Here is a 19809-nt window from a genome sequence, read left to right as displayed (position 1 = left end):
TTTAAATGATTTCACTTTTTTTTACTTAAATAAGTAAAAAACTTTTTTTACTCACTTTTTTTTACACATTTTTTATTTTAAGGAATAAATCAGTTTAGGTAAATTAAACTGACAATCCATAGTCATTTTTTCTTTTCTTTTTAGTTTTTTTTCAGTAAAGCTTAAGTTATGTTCTGGTCTTGAAAAGGCATGGGGGTTGTCAGCCCTAGTAATGTTAATTTTTGCTTGTTTTGAGTTTGACTTGGCTATATATTATAATTTATGTTCTTTTTGAGTTTCATTTAATAATTGATAGTGATTTGTGGTAGTTTTATGCTTGGAAGGTTATTTGACTTTATTTCTGCCCATTTTTGGCTTGATAGAGCTCTTTATTTTTCTTTGAAAGCTTATTCTGTGGAAAGGCGCCCCCTTGCCCCCCCTTATGGGCGCCCATGATCCCACCTATGATATTTTGACACCTGGGACACACTTAAACTATTCTGAGTTAGTTCAAAAGTAGCAGTAATAGAAGTAAAAGTAGTAGCAAAAATGATAGTAATATTAAAGGCTCTGAAAGTTTTAGCTTAATACCCAAAGGCGTTAACTGGATATTGCTGATACACCCCATTGATAAGCTGCATGTACATAGTATCTTTTAATGTAGTTCAACATCCCCCTCAAAATGCCTTGAAAGCTTCAACTTAATGCTCTAAGCTGTTCCTGAGATATTAACTGATACATCCTTTTGACAACCTGCATGCATATAGCATGTTTGATTTAGTTCAACACCACACTCACCACTCTCCCTGGAAGTTTTTGCCTTAATTCCCTTAGCATTGCAAAGGTACCTGTAGTGTTTTGCACTTGAACTTGCTTTATTATTGTTGCTTGTGCTTTATTAAGTGTTTTTGTTGCAGGTCAGTTGGTCATTTGATATAATATGTGCACCAGATGAATTCCAGCAAAAGATGGAAGAGACCTTTGGCAAATTAAAAGGCATTGGCATCATTGTTGATGATATCCTTGTATCTGAAAAGGATGAAGAATATGATGAAAACTTGAAGAGAGTCCTAGAGAAGGCAAGAGAAGTTGGGGTCAAGTTTAATCTGGGAAAATGCATATTTGGATCTACAAGTGTACCATACCTTGGACATTTGGTTACTGCAGATGCAATCAAACCAGACCCTTCCAAAGTTGAAGCCATAAGTGAGATGCCACAGCCAGTCAACAAAGATGAACTGGCCAAATTCCATGGAATGACCAATTTTCTGTCAAAATACATTCCACATTTGTCATCCTTAAACTTTCCACTCAGGGAGTTAGGAAAACAAAATGTCTGTGAGTGACCAATGAGCACACAGCAGCAATGGATAAAATCAAAACTTCAATTTGTAGTACCCTGGCGACTTTTGATACCAAGGGAAAATGTGTTAAGCTGAAAACTGACGCTTCCAAGCACAGCATTGGAGCAGAATTAAGTGTTGGTGGGAAAATTTTTGCTTTCAACTCAAGAGCTCTAACATCAAAAGAACAGAATTATTCCCAGATTGAGAAAGAGCTTTATGCCATTCTCTATGGCTGTAGAAAATTCCACCAATTTGTCTATGGTAGGAGAATCAATGCACATACAGATCATAAGCCATTAGAGGCCACATTTTCTAAACCACTATCTCAAGCCCATCCTAGGCTCCAAAGGATGATGCTACAGTTACAGCCATACAGCAATTTTGAAAGGAAGTAGAGTTGTCAACCCTAGAGCATTGCAAAGGGGCAAACTGCAGCAATTGCACATAGCACACCTAGGAATGGAGAAAAGCAAGCAAAGAGCCAGAAGTTCTGTTTACTGGCCAAATTTTAATCCAGCTATTGAAGATCTGACCTGAAAAAGTTGTGGGAAGTTTTCCAGAGACACTCAGAAAGAACCACTGATATTGACGTCAATCCACAGTATCCTTTGGAATATGTGGGTCTTGATTTTGGCAAGATCAAAGGAAGAGACTACTTGGTAACCAGTTGCTATTATATTAACTTTATAGAAATTGATTGAGTCGAACTGGCGACGTCTGCAGAAGCCATAAAGAAGCTCAAGGTTCATTTTGCCCGAAATGGTGTTCCACAAAAAATTTGGTCTGACTATGGACCATAGTTTACATCAAAAGAATTCCAATCCTCTTTAAAAAAAATGGGATATCCAGCATCTGACTTCAAGTCTGAATTTTCAACAGTCCAATGGCCATGCTGAGAAAGCTGTGGATATAGCCAGCAGGATCACATTAAAAGCAATAGAGTCCAACACAGACCCCTAGCTTGGTCTATTGGGATACCAGAATGCTCCTATAGATGGAGTTGCATCCCCTGCACAGGTCCTTATGATTAGAAGTTTAAAGTCTATCCTTCCCTGTACTCAGCAGCAATAAACTATTTCAAAGGCAAAGATCTGGACAGCCAGACAAACAAAACAAACACAGAAGCAGAACTATGACAAGGCTTCTAAGAACCTAATGGAGTTGAAAGACAACCAACCCATCTGGGTGAAGCTATCAAAGAAACTACACATTTGACAAAAGGTGCAGTAATATCATGCATGGCCGCTAAATCTTATCTTATCCAGGCTGAAAATGGTAGATTTTATTGCAGAAATCAGGCACATTGGAAACCATGGTCCTCTACTAGAGAGTCAAGTGCTGAATACTATTCCCAACAATCTTCAGTATTCACAGGTGATGTGGAGCTGCCACAAGAAGTTTACCCATCTTGGATCCTACTGTCTTCTCCAAAAATTGCTGTCCCAAAGACTCCAATGAGCTGTAGTACTGGGCAAAATTTCCCAGACAGCCCTTACAGAACCCCAGGAGCTCCAACACCTCCTCACCCAACTGACAGTAATAACAGAAATGGAGATGGTTCCCTACAACCATATGTGACAAAAACTGGCAGAGTGGTTAAACCAAGGAAGATAATGGACATTCAAATTACATTGTTAACATTATTTTTTTTTGTTATTGTTAGTGTGTCACAGTTATTATTACCTATGAAAGAAAGGAGATGTAGTGTTTTGTGCTTGAGATTGCTTTATTATTGTTGCATGCTTGTGCTTTATTATGTGTTTTTGTTGCAGGTTGGTTGTCTTAATAAATAATCATTGCAAAAAATAATACATTACCAGAATTAGTCCACATAGTACTTTTTTGGTTAGCTCAACCCCCCTCCCTCCAAACAAGCCCTGATAGTTTCAACTTAATATTCTAATCTGTTCTTCAGATATTTCAGATATACCCTTTTGATAGCCAGTATGCACATAGTGTGTTTTGATTTAGTTCAACATCCCCCCAACAATCCCTAAAAATTTCACCTTAACACCCTTAGCCTAAGTAATAATAGCCCAAGTAGTATTAGTAGTAGCACTACTACTAGTAGCAGTAGTAGCAGTATTATACACCTAGTGCCTCTTTATTAGTCCAAATTCTCCCTCATCATACCCTGATAATTTAGTCCTCATGCTCTAAGCTGTTGCTGATATACTGCTAATACTTCTGTTATTCCTGAGATATTGCTGATACACCCTTTCAGGAACATGCATAAACATAGTGTGAGTTGACTAGGTTCAAATTCCCCCTAAGCCTCCCCTGAAGGTATCACTTCAATACCACTAACCTCAGATGTAGAAGTAACAGAACGCACAATGTGCTTTTTCATTCATCTGATAAGAGAAGAAATAGATGTTACATCAATTACAGAAGATATGCAAAAAAGAAAAAAAAACACCTTGTCAGCTTTATCAACTGATGAAATTGAAGTCAGTAGCTCTTCTAGAACCTGAGCTCCCCACTGTGCCATTGAGTAAAAGAAGGACTAAAGGTTAGTGTCATTCATTTTGACCCACTGACAATTGAACAGATTGGGTTTATTTGGATAGAAAATGCACAACCAAAGACCCTCAATAGTTGTGGGTGTTGTATATAGAAGCCCCAATGCCCTCAGTGCTTTAGACTTTGAATTTACCATGGCTGATGAGCTATCTCAAGTGAAGTTTGATTGTGTAAACATAAATCTTGTTCTTTTAGGTGAACTTAATCTTCCTAAAATTCTTTGGATTGATACATTTGGCTTTCATTGTAGATATTCTTTTTTTTTCAGTTCTCTTAAAAGACTTTCTTTACCAAACAATATTTTAACAAATTTATTCCAGAGAGGGTTAGTTTCTAATATTCTTGACCTGGTCATCCTCAGTAATCCAAATCTTCTTATTAACAATTAAATATCAATACCTGTTGGAGACCATGTTGTAATTATTCAGAGGTATGTTCACCCAATACTATATTCATTATAAACTAGTCTCTGAAAAACTTGCCAAAATTGGCTGGGATTGACCTATTGTTGAAGACACCAAAGATAGTTGCTTGAATATCATGCTTTACACTGATGACTCTAAGCTGTTTGGACCAGCCATTCAACAGAGCCTGCAATCAGACCTCCAGAGAATCCAGAAATGGACAAGTGAATGGCTGCTCAAGTTCAACATTAATAAATGCAGTGTCCTCTATTTTGGCAATAACAACCCTCACCACCAGTATACCATGCATGACCAGAAGTTGCAGTCTGATATTCAGCTACAAACCAGTTATGAAGAACAAGACTTGGGAGTACTTGTTGATGAGCAACTGAAGTTCCACAGGTATTGGGAACAAGCAGTGTCAAAAGCTAATTCAAGTCTAGGTCTGCTGAAATGCACTATCACCAGCTGCTCCCATACTGTCTATTGTTAGGCTCCAAGGCTATTGTTAGGCTGTTCTTGGATTTGGAACATGTCTTACCTCCCCATCCTACAAGCAAGACACAGAATAACTGAAGGACTTCAAAAATATGCCACCAAATGCATCACAGGTCTGCAAAATATACTGTATGATAAGAGACTGATGCACCTAAAACTACCTACACTGGTCTTCAGATGTTGCTGATGTGATATGATGCTGACCTAAAAATATAATAGTCCACCAAACAAGACCCTCTTTAGGAAACATACAGGTAAACACAACACTAGAGGACACTTGCAGAAGCTAGCAAAGAGTGAAGACCAGAATGTGCCAAAACTTTTTTACCAAGTGTATTTCCAACAACTTGAACAACCTTCAAGACAAAACTGTGACTGCACCCATTAGAGCCTCCTTCATGTGAAGACTTGACAAAGACTGGAACAACAAGCCATGGAAATATAAGGGGGACACTCCATCCCTCTCAGCTGCCAATTAATGCAACATCACTGGGCCCATATCACAGTGAAATTCCAAATTACCATCATTAATGCAAAGCAGAACAGATCCAGCATGGACCTTATTTTGCTCCAAAGTGCAAATTAAGGTAATAGTAAAGCTGAAGTTTTGCAAGGTGGAAATTCTTGTACTGGAGCTTTTTAGGCAAAAAATCTAAAAGTTTACCATTTCTCACCACTAAAATTAGTGGCCTAGGCAAATTAATAGAAAATATAAAGCATGCAAATGCTACAAAAAGAGGAAAACACCATAAAACTATTAATTATGGGCCCTTAAAAAGCATTGTCTGTCAAATGAAGAATTAATCTGTAGAGTTGCTGGTCAGTAATGATGGGGAGCCATTGACTCAATGGCTCATTTCAATCAAGTCTTTAAAAATGTCAGTAACTAATCTAATCAAGGAGTGGAAGAGAAAGTTTGAGGCAAGATTGGCTGTGGACATTAACAATAACCTGAAAGCTTTCTGCAGAAATGCCTCAACCTCCATGAATATTCTACTCTATTTCTCCTTAAATTCCACTACTGCTTTCTTCTCCTCTTGTATATGATGTTTAGCATGAGATAGAACCAACTTCAGTTACTGTTACAATGGCTCTAAAGCAACTTAAATCCCTAAAACTAACAAATCTGCTGGTCCTGACTTTATTTGCCCTTGTACCATACATGAATGCTAAGCAGTCTTGTCCTAACCAGTTTTGTTGCTGGAAAAATGCTAATAAAACAATTACTTAATAATATGCATACAAATGTAGTTAATACATTTTAAAGGTGCTCCCACTATATTTTACACTCCCTCTGCCCTCTATATAGATCAAATTATATATTCCCCCTGTGTTACTCTTGTTTTAACCTGTGTAAGTCAAGATACCCAGTGGTTAGCCAGCTAATCCATTATTTAACAGCTAAATCATTGTAAAATCTCTATCATACTAGTCAGTGGATTTCTCCACCATTTACCTTAAACCATAAATTGCATGTCCAGCAAGATAAGGTGGTGTTTAGCCACAGATAAGGTGACATTGGATATGTTTAAAGATTCTTAACAAGCATGTAATTAGCTTGAATATTTTAACCACATATAACACTCCCAGTTTATATATACTGGTAGAGAACAAAGGAGCTAAATCTAGGCCATACATTTAAAGCTTGAACCAAATCTTAGGAAATGTTGTCTAATCTTTGACACAAGATCTTGAAGTTAGATCAATATATCTAATCATAGGCACATGGGCGCCCATATGGAGGGGCAGGGGGGCTCCCGCCCCCCCTGGCTGAATGATGCTGCCTTATTTTTATATTTTGGTTCTGAGATTTCTATTATATAGCATTCAAAGTGCCAATTAGATGAGGTTTGCCCCCCCCCCCAGGAGTTCAGCTTATAGGCGCCCATGCATAGGCAGAGTAAACCTTGGACAGATTTAACCTAAAACAAGCCTATTATGAAACAGAATAGGATAATTTTATTTAAATAGGGTAGGGTGTAGAGGTAACTTTTATCTAAATTTAAAAGTTTAGGAACCAGATGTTTTCCAAGATTAGGCCTATTGTCAGCCAATCCTAACTAGTCTAGGCCTAGTCTTGACCATCAGCCAATCATAACTGTCTGATCCTATACACATAATGTCTAAGATTAAGAGTCTACTGCCTATATATAGAAAAGATAGGTCCAGCCTACTTCTTAATCAGAATATCTGACCAAGATTAGGCACTGGCCAAGTACTAGGGGTCTTACCCTACCTGTAAATTGAGTCAATGCTGACAAATTCAAGAAACACAAAACACATGAGAAATATACAATTAGTACAATTTGCTTGCAAATTAAGAGGGTGGTGAAGGTAGGCAAAGTACAATAAAACTGCTTTCAAATTTGATAATTAGGCCTATAATTTTTTGTACATTATAAAAAGAAATTGTTTTCTTATCCTGTTTCCTTATCAAAAGTCTTAGTTTCAGGCTTATACTTAAATACCAGCTTTTTTTATGCTTTAGGGCTAAGCTATGACTGAGCTGACTTGGGTGTATAGGGCAAAACACTGACAGATTGTTATCATTTTGGAAAGAATGTTGAATTGAGAGCCTAATGATGCATTGTTTCTTTCTTATTTTAACTTCTGCCCTATACCTTACCTTCAATAAAATTATTGCACATGATGTAAGCTAGCCAAGGTCTATTTTTTACCTTTACCATAGGCCTAGTAAAGGCCAAGCTTACCACAAATGCATTTAAGCACTTAAGCTTGTCTTCATGGAACACTATTTCATCGTCAGAATTGCTTTCAGACAAAACTCCAAGATTTCTCAACTCTCCTTCTACACTCGAAACTCCTTGTAACTTTTTTAATGCTCGGGCCGACATGACTGCCAAATTCAAAACTTCTGCGTAAATTGCGAAGTAACCAGTTATCACTATGTCGCAATGAGAGCCTACAACTGCAATTTTGGCCTAAATGTGCGACAAGCCTAAAGTTTTGGTATCCGTGCCGAACTGGGTAGTAAGCTTACAACCTGCATAATATCGGCCGTTCCAGATATTAGACTACTTATCTGGGGCAATGGCTTGGTCAATGAAAGATCAGCTTCAATAAAGAAAAAGTATACGTTTCCATAGCAACCAGTTAGTGGCTCAGTAACTGGTTCAGTGGTGCAGAATCAAACAATGAAACGTAAAATACCGAAAACCATCTTCCCTCCCTTAAACTAATTAATATAGATTTTATCGTTTAATACTCTTTCTCTCTCTCCATTGCTTTTCTCATTCTTACAATTTCAAACATCGATATTTCAAGTGCCAGTTTTTTATCAGCCAAAGATTTGGAGGCCCAGTTACTGAAATCAATTAAGCAATTTCTCTTACAACGTTACTCAACGACCAATTAATGTTAAAACATCAAGTGAGCTCGCTGGTATTCCGCAAAATACCCAGTGAACTCTTCAGTGATAAAGGTAAATTCGCAGAATTGGAGTCTGGGTTTCGTTTACATGTAGCTCCTAACCACATAGAATAATATGCGGTTTTCTGGCATGGCTATATTTCAATTCCCATGATTACTAATCGTTTTTCTGCTGTGTATAAACCCCAAAAGAAGGGCAAGCAGAATTTTTCGAAAATAGTATTAATGGAAAACCTGCAGTTTTCAATAAATCGGTGGATATAGGTTGACGCAGACTGAAATTTGTCGTTCAAGATATTCCCTTCTTAAAGTGTACACGATAAAAAGTACAAGTAAGCCTTTGCACGAGGATCACAAATGAAAGCAAGAATTTATAAGATTTATCTCACAGTTCTATTGCCAGCTGATTCACCTTGGCCAGATTTCAGTTCTCCAGTACTGTCTGAATGACTGCCTTCAACGATAGCCACCTCACACGCGCAGCCTACAGCAATTCGTAGCTTTCAATGCGGTAGAACTCCTTGTGCGTTTTAAGCTCATCGATCCATTTTTGGCTATTTATGACAAAAGAAACAACCACGTGTATTTGGGCTATGGGGCATTGTTTTTGGCTGTATACAGGAAGCACGATACAGGAGAATAACTGATAAAACCAAGTACAAGTAAATCTTAGACTAGCTCTTTTAGAATTACGTCTAGTTCCTTCAGCTGGCAGATACTAACTTTTGTAATATCACAACCAATGCCGCTAAAATTAGGCAATTGTAGATTTATGTTTGGTAGATGATTGAATGTCAGTTTCTTTCTTTGTTTGTTTTTTTTGCAGCAGCATTGGCAACTGGGAGAAGTCCAAAAAAACTTCAGAAACGGAACGGATTGATACATTGTATTTATAAGAAAAATACCAATACTTTCTAAGAACTTATAAGTCGATTAATCCACTATCGAAGAATAACACGCATCTTTTTTTTGTCCACTTGCTAGTACACCCGTTTTAGTCGGTCAATGCTAAAATATTACTGACAATCCCATTTGTTTCAGTGCGACCTCAGCTCAGTTCTTAGCACACAGTGCTATCTGAAAAACTGATTTTAATACCGGAACAGATCTACTACTATCAGAGGAAACGCTATAGTGTTACGTATTCCAAAGGCCATACGGCTCCAATGTTTTATTATTCTGTTTTCCCAGAGGCACTTCAAATGGAAGAGGTCTTCGCGTAAACTTCGGAGGGGGCTAATTCAATCGGGTATCGAAAGTTCCAGCGCCCTTTTTAAGAGTTAAAAGTGATCGGAGGGCAACTAGTCCCCCATCCTTCCTTCCCCTGATACATCCGATACAGATTTTGAGATAGCCATTTTTTAAAAATAGTTCAAAGATCAGATAACACAAACTCTGGTGCTGACACAGCCCCCCAGAGCCCGGGGCCGGCAATGTAAGTTAAGCCCCTGGTCATGTATGGTTCTAGTGGAAGGGTGTGTTCATATAAACTTCAGAGAGGGCTCATTTGACTGGAAATTAAAATTTCTCGTTCACTTTTTAAGAGTCAAGGGAGATCGGAGGGCAACTAGCCCCCCCACGCCCTTTTCCCCAAATGTACTGACAACAATTTTAAGATAGCCATTTTGTGAAAAATAGTTCAAAGGTCAGATAACAAAACTTCGGAGACGATGAAACTGCCCAGGGCCTTGGGGAAGGTGTTGTAAGTTATGCCCTGCCGGCATATATGGTTCTTATGGAAGGGATGATCGCATAAACTTCAGAAAAGGCTCATTTCATTAGAAACTGGAAGTTCTAGTCCTCTCTTTAAGAGTCAAAATAGATTGGAGGGCAATTAGTCCCCCGCCCACCCTTTTTTCCCCAAAACCATTCGATACAAAGTTTGAGATAGCCATTTTTTTAAAGATAGTTCAAATACTAGATAACAAAAATTCAGGGGCCGATACAAGCCCCCAGAGTCCTGGGGCAAATGTTTTAAATTATGCCCTGGGGGCAAAGATTGTTTTTATGCAATGGCTGTTCGTATAAACCTCAGAGGTGGCTCATTTGATTGGAAACTGAAAGTTGTAGTTGCCTTCTTATGAGTCAAAAGGGATCAGAGGGTATTTAACCCCCCCCCCATACACACACACTTTTTTCTCCAAATACATCTCATCAATATTTGTACATTGCCAGTTTGTTTGAAATGGTCCAACGATTGGATAAAAAAAAATTCGGGGTCAACATAACCCCCCAAGACCCCGGCAAAGGGTTATAACTTATGCCCTGGGGGCATATATAATTTTTATGGAACAAGTGGTCATATAAACCTTGGAGGGTACTCAAATGATTAGAAATTGACTATTCTAATTCCCTTTTTAAGAGTAAAAAGTGATCCGATTGCAACTAGCCCCCCTCCCCCAAACCCTCTTTTCTTCGAATGTGTCCGATCGAATTTTTATATAGCCATTTTGTTAAAAATAGACCATAGATTACGTCAAAAAAAAATTCCTGGGATAACACAGCCCCCCCCCCCAGAACCTTGGGGCGTGTTCTAAATTAAGCCCGGGGGGCATATAAGGTTTTTTATTGAAGGAATGATCATATAAACTTTGAAGGGGCTCATTCGATTGTAAATAGGAATTTATAGAGCCCTTTTTAAGAGTCAAGAGTGATCGGTAGGCATCTAGCCCCCCTCCGCTAGGCCCTTTTTCCCCCAAATGCATCCGCCCAAAATTTTGAGATAGTCATTTTGTTTAAAATAATTTAAAGATCGAATAACAAAACTCAGGGGTCAACACAACTCCCTTATAGCCCGGGGGAAGTGTTGCAAGTTATACCCAGGGGGAAGATAGGGTTTTACATAATGGGTTTTCATCTAAACATTCCTGAAATAATAACCTCCCGAAACTCGAGGAAGGGTTGTAACTTATTCTCGGGGCATATAAGGTTCTTATGGAAGAAGTGGTCGCATAATTTTCGAAGGGGATTGGAATGCTTAGAAATTCAAAATTCTAGTTCCCTTTTTAACATCCAGAAGTGATCCGATGGCAACTAGCCTCCCCCCCCCACCAACCCTAAGGCCACAAGGCTCCAATATTAATTTTTCCCCCAGAGGCACTTCATACGGAAAGAATGGTCGTATATACCTCGGAGGGGGCTGCTTCAATCGGAAATAGGAAGTTATAGTGCCCTTTTTAGGAGTCAAAAGTAATCGGTGGGGAAAATAACCCCCCACACCCTTTTCCCCAGATGCATCCGATAATTTTTTTAAACAGTTCAAAGATCTGATGATAAGAATTCAGGGGCTGACAATAATCTCTAGGGCTCAGGGGCAGGAGTTGTAAGTTATGACCTGGGGACATACATGGTTCTTATGGAAGGGCTGCGCGTATAAACATCAGAGGGGTTCATTTGATTGGAAATTGGAAATTTTAGTTCACTTTTTAAAAATCAAAAGGGATGAGAGGTCAACTACCCCCCCCCCCTGCACCCTCTTTTCCCCAAACCCATCCGATTTAAGCAAATTAAGCTTAAAACCAAAAAAATATTTTGCTATTGAAGTATAAACGAAGCCGAAAACGACCAGAAATTAAATAAACAACTGTAGCAAACATACATACAATAGATTCTAATATATATATGAATAAATAAATCTTACAACGAGTGAAATTTGATTTAATATACAAATCATGCTTAAAACGAATAAAAATCACTAAAAACAAGAGTTTGGGTTTTGCCTCCGTCTCTCACTGTAAAAGCTAAAAATCTACTTGCGTCATTGGCGCTTTACTGAGAACGAATTCTACTCCAAAAGGAGCGCCTTAGCTACGCTTCGAGTTAAACTGAGATAGACGCGTGCAATCGCCTCGATTGACCCAATCAACACCAGATGACGTTTGCTTTCGCTTGGATTGACACCAAACTGAATAATGAATAGTTTTGATACAATAATGATCAGATTATTGGACAACATAGTGGATGGAAATTATGATCGTGAGAAATGTAGAAAGCAATATATAGTGTTCACTCTGGGCCAGACCGTCAAGAGAAGCCCAAACTCCAGAATTTCCAGAAAAGGGGATTGCAATAGCTGATATGTACTATTTAACATACATTGCCCTCAATTAATAGCCAGTTACAATATTTGGCTGATAACTTTAAAACGGGGAGAATTGGTAGGTTTATCTCAAAATGGCATTCAATAACCAGGTATTGGAATATTGTAGTTTCAGGCTATAAGACTGAATGTGAGAAAACAACCTTTAAAGTTTTAAAAATAAAGAACACAAGTTTTACTTTTGAAGAACTACAGGTTATAAGAAAATAAGTGTATACTTGATTGCATAAAGGTCTTATTGTTAAAGTGCCGAGTTCAGAACAAAGGATATACTTTGTATTTCTCCAGTTTTTACGGTTCCGAAGGAAAACGGTTCTTCATGATTTATACTAAATTTTAAAAAGCGTTAAATACGACTATTTTAAAATTGAAAGTGTACAATCTACTGTTAATTAATGACAAAAAATTGTTACCTGGCCTTTGTAGACGTTGTCGATTTATATTATTCATGCCCTGTTGATTTTCATGATCATATATGGTTTTGTTCTGAAATATATTGTTGCTATGCTTCACATTTTTGCAAAATGGGTTATCAATATCCCGAGGGTTCTTATGAAGCTCTTTAAACCCGCTTCTCAGTTCTCCCTACTTTGACGAAGAGGCTATTTATCAGTTGTTTACATGGATGACTTACTCATTCTGGGAAGGTTACTTTTAGAATGTCAATACAACTTACGAAACAGTGAAATTACTGTCAGAGTTGGGGTTTGTGATCCACCCGGAAAAGTCAGTTCTTATTTCAAGTCAATAAATAGAATTTCTGGGATTTCTGTTAGATTCACGATCAATGAGTATTTTCTTGTCGGAAAGAAAAATTAAAAAAGTCTAAGATTTGGTTTCAAAGTTTATTAGTCGAGAAATCACTACGATTATAGAATTAGCCGAAACTCCAGGCGTTCTTGTTTCAACCTTTCTAGCAGTGGATACTGATCGAAGAGCGAATCTTGGCTCTCGGAGCCCCAAGTTTGAAACTCGTGCTCAATATTGCTAGCCATAAAATTAGTTCTAGGAACATAAAATCTAGCTCTCGGAGCCCAAAAATAGGTCTTAGAACCACCAGACCTGGCTCAGCATGCCCCATGAAAATCCATGACCAAAGAAATGACAGAAAGCGGAAGGCTTCTCCAGAAAAGCACAAAGACAAAAGATTAAAAGAAAGCACGTCAAATGACGGTATATTTAACAAGGTTTCTGAAGAACGTTCTGGTAAGAAGGAGAGTTCCAAGATAAAAAAAATTGCCAAAATTGCAAACACAGCCTTTTCTGAGGTTCTGGAAATAGGGAAGCTAAAGGATTTATTCGAGTAGCACTCTTGGACTACGAATACCAATGAAATTGTTGTTCCCAAGGCAAAAAGGGAAATTTGGGCTACTTTTTCATCACAGGCTAAACAGAGGAATGCTAAGGCCTTTCATGTGCAACGGACTATTGTCCACTCAACCTTTTGTGTTTTAGAGGTAGCAAATGTGATTCTTCAGCTTGGAAATTGAGACATTAAAGAAAAGGTCATCAAAAACCTAACAGATACAGTTCACATGCTTGGCCTCACCGTTTATGATCTTAGTCTAAAAGGACATCATGTGTTGAAATTCAAGTGAGTTCAGATCCCATGGTAGCATTAGCTTTATGCGCTCCTGAAGCCAAAGTGACGAAGGTATTCCAATAACTTGGAAGACCAAAAAACGTGCAAACGGGCCTACTGTTATTGCCACTGACAGAACGAGCCCCCCTGTCCAAATTATCGCAGAAATTAGGGTCCTTATTTTACCGGAAATCAAAGTTGTTTAAAGTTGGAGTACTAAAACACTCACGGGGTGATTTTGGGGCCAAGCTCACTTTAACATCCGATGTAAGTTCGGAACTGCAGCGGTGATCGGGTATTGCGAATCATTCTTCTAAAACAATCGAGCCTAAATCAGTTGACACACATTTGCGTAGTGATGCATGGAAACTAGGGTAGGTACTTGTGGAGGTATATTCCATGAAAACAGCCTCAGATAAATGGTCCTCAGAAGAAAAGTGATTTTACATCAAGGCCTTAGAAATAAAAGCTGTTTATCTGGGATTAAAAATTTTGCCCAGGATAGCAAGGACATGCATGTTCGGCTGCGTACAGAAAATGCAACCCCAGTGGCATGCAAAAATAAAAAGAGATCAAAACCTGAGTTTAGTAGTTATTTTTCAAATAAGGTCTGACAGCTGGTATTGCAGGGTAAAGGTGGATAACTGCAGAATATTTGCCTGAAATGGCTTAATATCGCTGATAAAGGATCACAAAAATTTGATAATGAAAGGAATGGGAAATGAATTCTGGAATATTTGAAATGTAAACTCTGTCGTATCTCAGTGGATACACATAGATTTGTGGTCAACAAGTAAAAATTTTCAGAATAAACCATTTGTTTCTTGAAAAGCAGATCTGGAATACTCTTTTGTAGATGAATTTGCAATGAGTTGGAATTGACCTTCAGAAGTTAGAAACGGATCAAGCAACTAATATTTTGATCTTTCGAAACTGGACCACACAAGTCCATTATCTTTTACTATTAAGGCTTTTAGTATGAATACCCAAACTTCTACCAGGCAATATTTTTACTTTGTCTCTCCCTCAAAAAACTGACCTTGCACCATCCATTGTTCAAAGCGGTACGTCTAGAAGCTTGTGTCGTCTTTGGCAATGTTTTTTCCACCAAGGAAATTCTCTTTCCATATTCGATATCATCATGGATGGATGGTAGGATTCGACTAAGAACACGGTTCATATTAAAAAGGGATCAACTTTTGTAGAACAAACGGGATCCAGCCCCAGGAGGCAACTCTACTGGAGACCTTGACCTTATTTACGGAACCTTTTCACTCAGGTGTTGGATACAGCGCCATTAATACTGCAAGCAGTACTATATCAGACATTTTAACAAGCCTTCAGTTGGGCAGTAATCAAATCATAAGAAGTTCATGAGCGGTGTCTTTAATAGAAGGCCGTGTCTTTCCAAGCTTTCTAGTATATGGGCTGTAAAACGCATATTCGATCTCTTTACATTACGAGCTTCGTATATCGAAATTCTTCAACCAAAGACACAAACACCGAAATTGGCAATTTTATTGATTATATCGGCTTGTGAAAGAGTTTAATTTTCTGGCCAATTTGTCAATTAACAATATGATACACAATGACGATGGAAGTTTTTTGCTTTTCAAATCCATGTGTTGTTACAAACAGCGGACCGTGCAACCACAAATTAATCTTTAACATCGGCCTTTTGAAGAGTCTTCCCTGTGTCTGCTGACGCATCTAGCTAGTTATATTAGAATGACATCATATTTGAATAGAGACGACGCATTTTTTCTTACATACCGTAAGCCTCATACTGCTGCGTCCAAGTCATCCTTTTCTAGAAGAATCAAAGAAGTGTTATTTCTTGCAGGAATGAATCTCAGTGTTGCGCTCATAGATCTCATAATGGTGCTCATAGCACCAGATCTGGCTCAGCGTCCCACCTTAAAGCGAAAGTAGTTGGTGTGGATCAAATTTTAAGATATGTAGGCTGGACAAATGCGAAAACCTTAGCAAGGGTCTACGATAACTTTGAATTTATTTGTAGTTTCCAAGACTGTTCAAGACACATATAGTTTTCAGTAAAGCACCAATGACACAGTAGGTTTTAGACTTTTACAGTGAGAGAAGGAGGCAAACCCCAAACTCTTGTTTGTAGAAATTTTTGTTTGTTTCAAGCATGATTTGCATATTAAATTAAGTTCTACTCGTTACAAGATTTATTTATTCATTTATATTAGTACCTATTGTATGTTTGCTTGCAATGATAGCTTATGTAATTTCTGTTCGTTTTGGGCTTCATTTTTACTTCAATAGCAAAATATTTTTATTTGTTTTAAGCTTGATTTGCATATTCAATTTAACCTTTTCTCGTCTTATTTGCCTTAAATCTTTCTTTACGACATCGGCCTACCCAAATCACGGACGACCTGCTTTCCATCTAGCCCTAGACGGTTGGACAAAAGGGATGGTCTTTGGCAATTTGTCTTCCTAAATCCACAGAACGTGCCCTAGCATTGTCGACCTTTCGCTAATTATAGCCCTAGAAAGCGGGAATGAACTACACTTTTCGCCCAGCCTAGTGTTTGAAATACGGTCAGTCAATCGGGTACTCAAAACAATCCGTAAGATATTTCTCTGGAAAAGTCCAAGCAAATCTTCATCCGTTTTCCGGAACACCCATGCTTCAGAACCGTTTTTGACCATGATCATCATTGTAGCTTCCAAAATTCTATTTTGGTTTGTAAGCTTATCTTCATATTCTTCCAAACTTTTTTCAACTGCAAAAAAAAACACCCTGGCCTTGTCTATTGTACTTTTAATGTCTTCACTACCAAAGTAAGTGCAGCTGTCTACATGATCAATGTCACCTTTTTATCCTCAGTCATTTCTAGTCTTAGCGACTTAGTCATCTTAAACATAATTTTCAAACCTATTCTAGTGCTCCGAACTCACGAAACCTCTATAAGTTTATTTATTTTGCTCAAACTTTAGTCTAGGAAAGTTTTTCTTCACTAGTTGATTCCTGGTATTCCAATTGCGCTTCCTGTACTACTTAAGAAAAAGTCAATCAAAATCATCCATACAAATAGGAATAGAACACAGCCCTGCTTAACTCAAGATTTAATAAGAAAACAGCTACTAGCATCATTATCTACCTTAACCGCAGCAGTGTTATTATTGTACATAGAACTAATCACTTAAATGTATTTATCTGATTTACCACAGAAGGATGAAACCTTCATTAAAGCTCTTCCATCTGCTGAATCGAACACATACTCATTCATAATACATAAGACTGAAGACTAAATGTGTTTGATGACCAAGGCACTTCTCAATTATTAACCTAAGAGTGACAATTTCGTCAACACACCCTCTACCCTTCCTGAAACTCCATCGTTCTTGTCAAAAAATTTGTCTACATCATGTCTAAGTCTGAAAATTCCCGTCATACTAAGTAGTTAGCTACCTATTGAAACCAGGCTACTGCCTCTACAATTACCACACTCACTCTTATCATCTTTCTTATGCAGGGGCTTAATTAGAGTTTTCCTAAAATTGCTAGGTACTTCCCTTTTTTCAAAAGTCATATTCAAAATCTTCAGTAACTTATTTCTAACCTCATAGCCACATTATTTAAGAAACTCATTTACCGCACTATCATCAGCAGGGACCTTATTATTTTTAATCCTCTTAGTACTGTTACTAATTCTTCCTCCGAAAAGAAATCTTCCTTCACATCCAAGGTGTCACAAACTTTTTCATTTTCCTCTATATCTTTTCCTGTAACTCTATCCCGGTTTAGCACATTCTCAAACGTTCTTTCCATCTTTCTGTAACTTTTTCGTTATCACTAATTGTGGCCCTGTTCCTATCTTTAACTGAGACAAGTCCAGATTGACAAATCCCTCTGAAATTATTAATATGCCAGTACAATATTTTACTATTATGCCGTCGAGCTGTATCTTCCGCATCCTCTTCAATTTTATCCATGGTCTCCACTTCATACCTCCTTATTTCATATTTCAATGCTTTCTCAACTTGCTTTGCATTTCTGTTCTATTTACAGGATCTACTACTCGGATAATTCTTGTACAAGCCTTTTTAAGGGACCTTATTATTTTTAATCCTCTTAGTACTGTTACTAATTCTTCCTCCGAAAAGAAATCTTCCTTCACATCCAAGGTGTCACAAACTTTTTCATTTTCCTCTATATCTTTTCCTGTAACTCTATCCCGGTTTAGCACATTCTCAAACGTTCTTTCCATCCTACTGTAACTTTTTCCTTACCACTAATTGTGACCATATTCCTATCTTTAACTGGGACAAGTCTAGATTGACAACTCATTCTGAAATTATTAATATGTCAGTACAATATTTTACTATTATTTCGTCCAGCTGTATCTTCCACATCCTCTTCAATTTTATCCATGGTCTCCACTTCATTCCTCCTTAATTCATATTTCAATGCTTTCTCCACTTGCTTTGCATTTCTCTTCTATTCACAGGATCTATCACTCGGATAATTCTTGTACAAGCCTTTTTCCTCTCTTTTCAACATAAAGCCTTTTCATTGATATTTCTAGCTGCGTTTCTAATTTTCTTCCTTAAGACAACATCAGCAATCACACAAATTATTTTCCTAAAATTCTTCCATCCATCTTCTACATTGTCAAATTTTAAACTCCCCAGTGTAGTATTAAACTGTTTCTAGAATGTATCTATTAAACTTTCATCCTGGAGTCTACGGACGTTAATGCTTCCTGGAAGGTGGTTACCCTTCCGAAATTTCAGCTTTAAATTAACCCTAGACTCTACTAGATTATAATCTTTACTTTTAACTTCAATGTCAGCATTCCTTTTTACCCTAGTGGCTCGTATTGATCCTGCCATACTATCAAACTTCTATATCGTAATATATTTTTTCACGATCCATCCTGTGAACTTCAGACTTGCGTTGATAAGGGATTGTCCATAAAGTCGTTTTGAAACATGTTCAAATGAATATGTATGGGGTTATAGATCCTATTACTGTCCCCAAGCACCTGCAGCCAAAAGAAGTTGTTGACCCCTCGTATATGGTCAACGTACACTAGAACTGGCCCGGGCACCTGCAGCCAAATGGAGTTCCAAATCCCTCGTATGCTACTAACGAATACTACAACTACGAAAGGGCACCAGCATCCAAATGGAATTCCGAACCCCTTGTATTTCCTTAACAAATACTAGCAAGTCTATAGGTGTATACCTTGGATCTAGGTGACAATTCTAGTGGTCCTATACGCCATTCACAGAGAGTGAGTAGTCCCTTGCATCTAGGTAATACTTCTAGGGGTCATATACCCCTTTCACAGTAAGTAGGTAGTCCCTCACTAGTCAACTGGTGTTAAAACGAATACAAACATAACCCTATCCTTTTTGTACTGTAATGGTTTGGAGCCGACATTTCTTGGCGCTATTCTCAAACAGAATGCGTAATGATTTGAGGTGGTTGCTAAGCATTTTCCGATGATTTCAGAAATATTTATTGCGCAACTGATTTCTCTGGTTTTGAGTCCTAGTTTTGGAATGAATGATCAAATGGCTATAGGAAAAAAACCGCTGTTATATAATGAGGTCAATGGATTATTACGTAAGTGCTATCGCGCAATTGATTTTGACCTTGGGTAAGGGTATAAAAGACGCAAAACAGGCCATTTTAATAACATTACGTGAACAGAGATTGAATAGGAAGCAATTACGTCTAATAAAGAACTATCGATACAGACTTTGATGCATCATTGTAACCGTTAAGTAGACATAATACTTTTTGTCGTGTGCTAAGTGGAGGGGATGGTTTTTCTACAGTTTTGTTTTATCAAAGTGTATCTACAATCCCTTTAGTTACTAAATTGCTGGTGACTGTTAGCTACTGAATTGGTGGTGAACTCTTAGTTACTGAATTTGAGTTATCTTTACCTTTATTGCTCATAAAGATGAATATTTGAACTACGAAACAAGTATTAATGATGAAAT

General features: G+C 37.8%; 1 protein-coding gene across 2 annotated transcripts in view; it reads right to left on the bottom strand.

Moving 5' to 3' along the window:
* Nulp1 (Nuclear localized protein 1) overlaps nucleotides 1-7614 on the bottom strand; it is an 86537-nt gene extending 78923 nt beyond the window's left edge. For both annotated transcript variants that reach the window (XM_089095398.1, XM_089095399.1), the window contains exon 1: nucleotides 7462-7614. In XM_089095398.1, coding sequence (XP_088951524.1) covers nucleotides 7462-7605 — 144 coding nt within the window. In that variant the 5' untranslated portion in view covers nucleotides 7606-7614. The remainder of the gene's footprint in view (nucleotides 1-7461) is intronic.
* Nucleotides 7615-19809: the final 12195 nt, after the last annotated feature.

Source organism: Artemia sp. Qi Xiang Cuo, chromosome 10 (genome assembly GCF_049724085.1).
Source record: "Artemia sp. Qi Xiang Cuo chromosome 10, ASM4972408v1, whole genome shotgun sequence".
Lineage (NCBI taxonomy): Eukaryota > Metazoa > Arthropoda > Branchiopoda > Anostraca > Artemiidae > Artemia > Artemia sp. Qi Xiang Cuo.
This window is presented reverse-complemented; position numbering and strand designations above follow the sequence as displayed.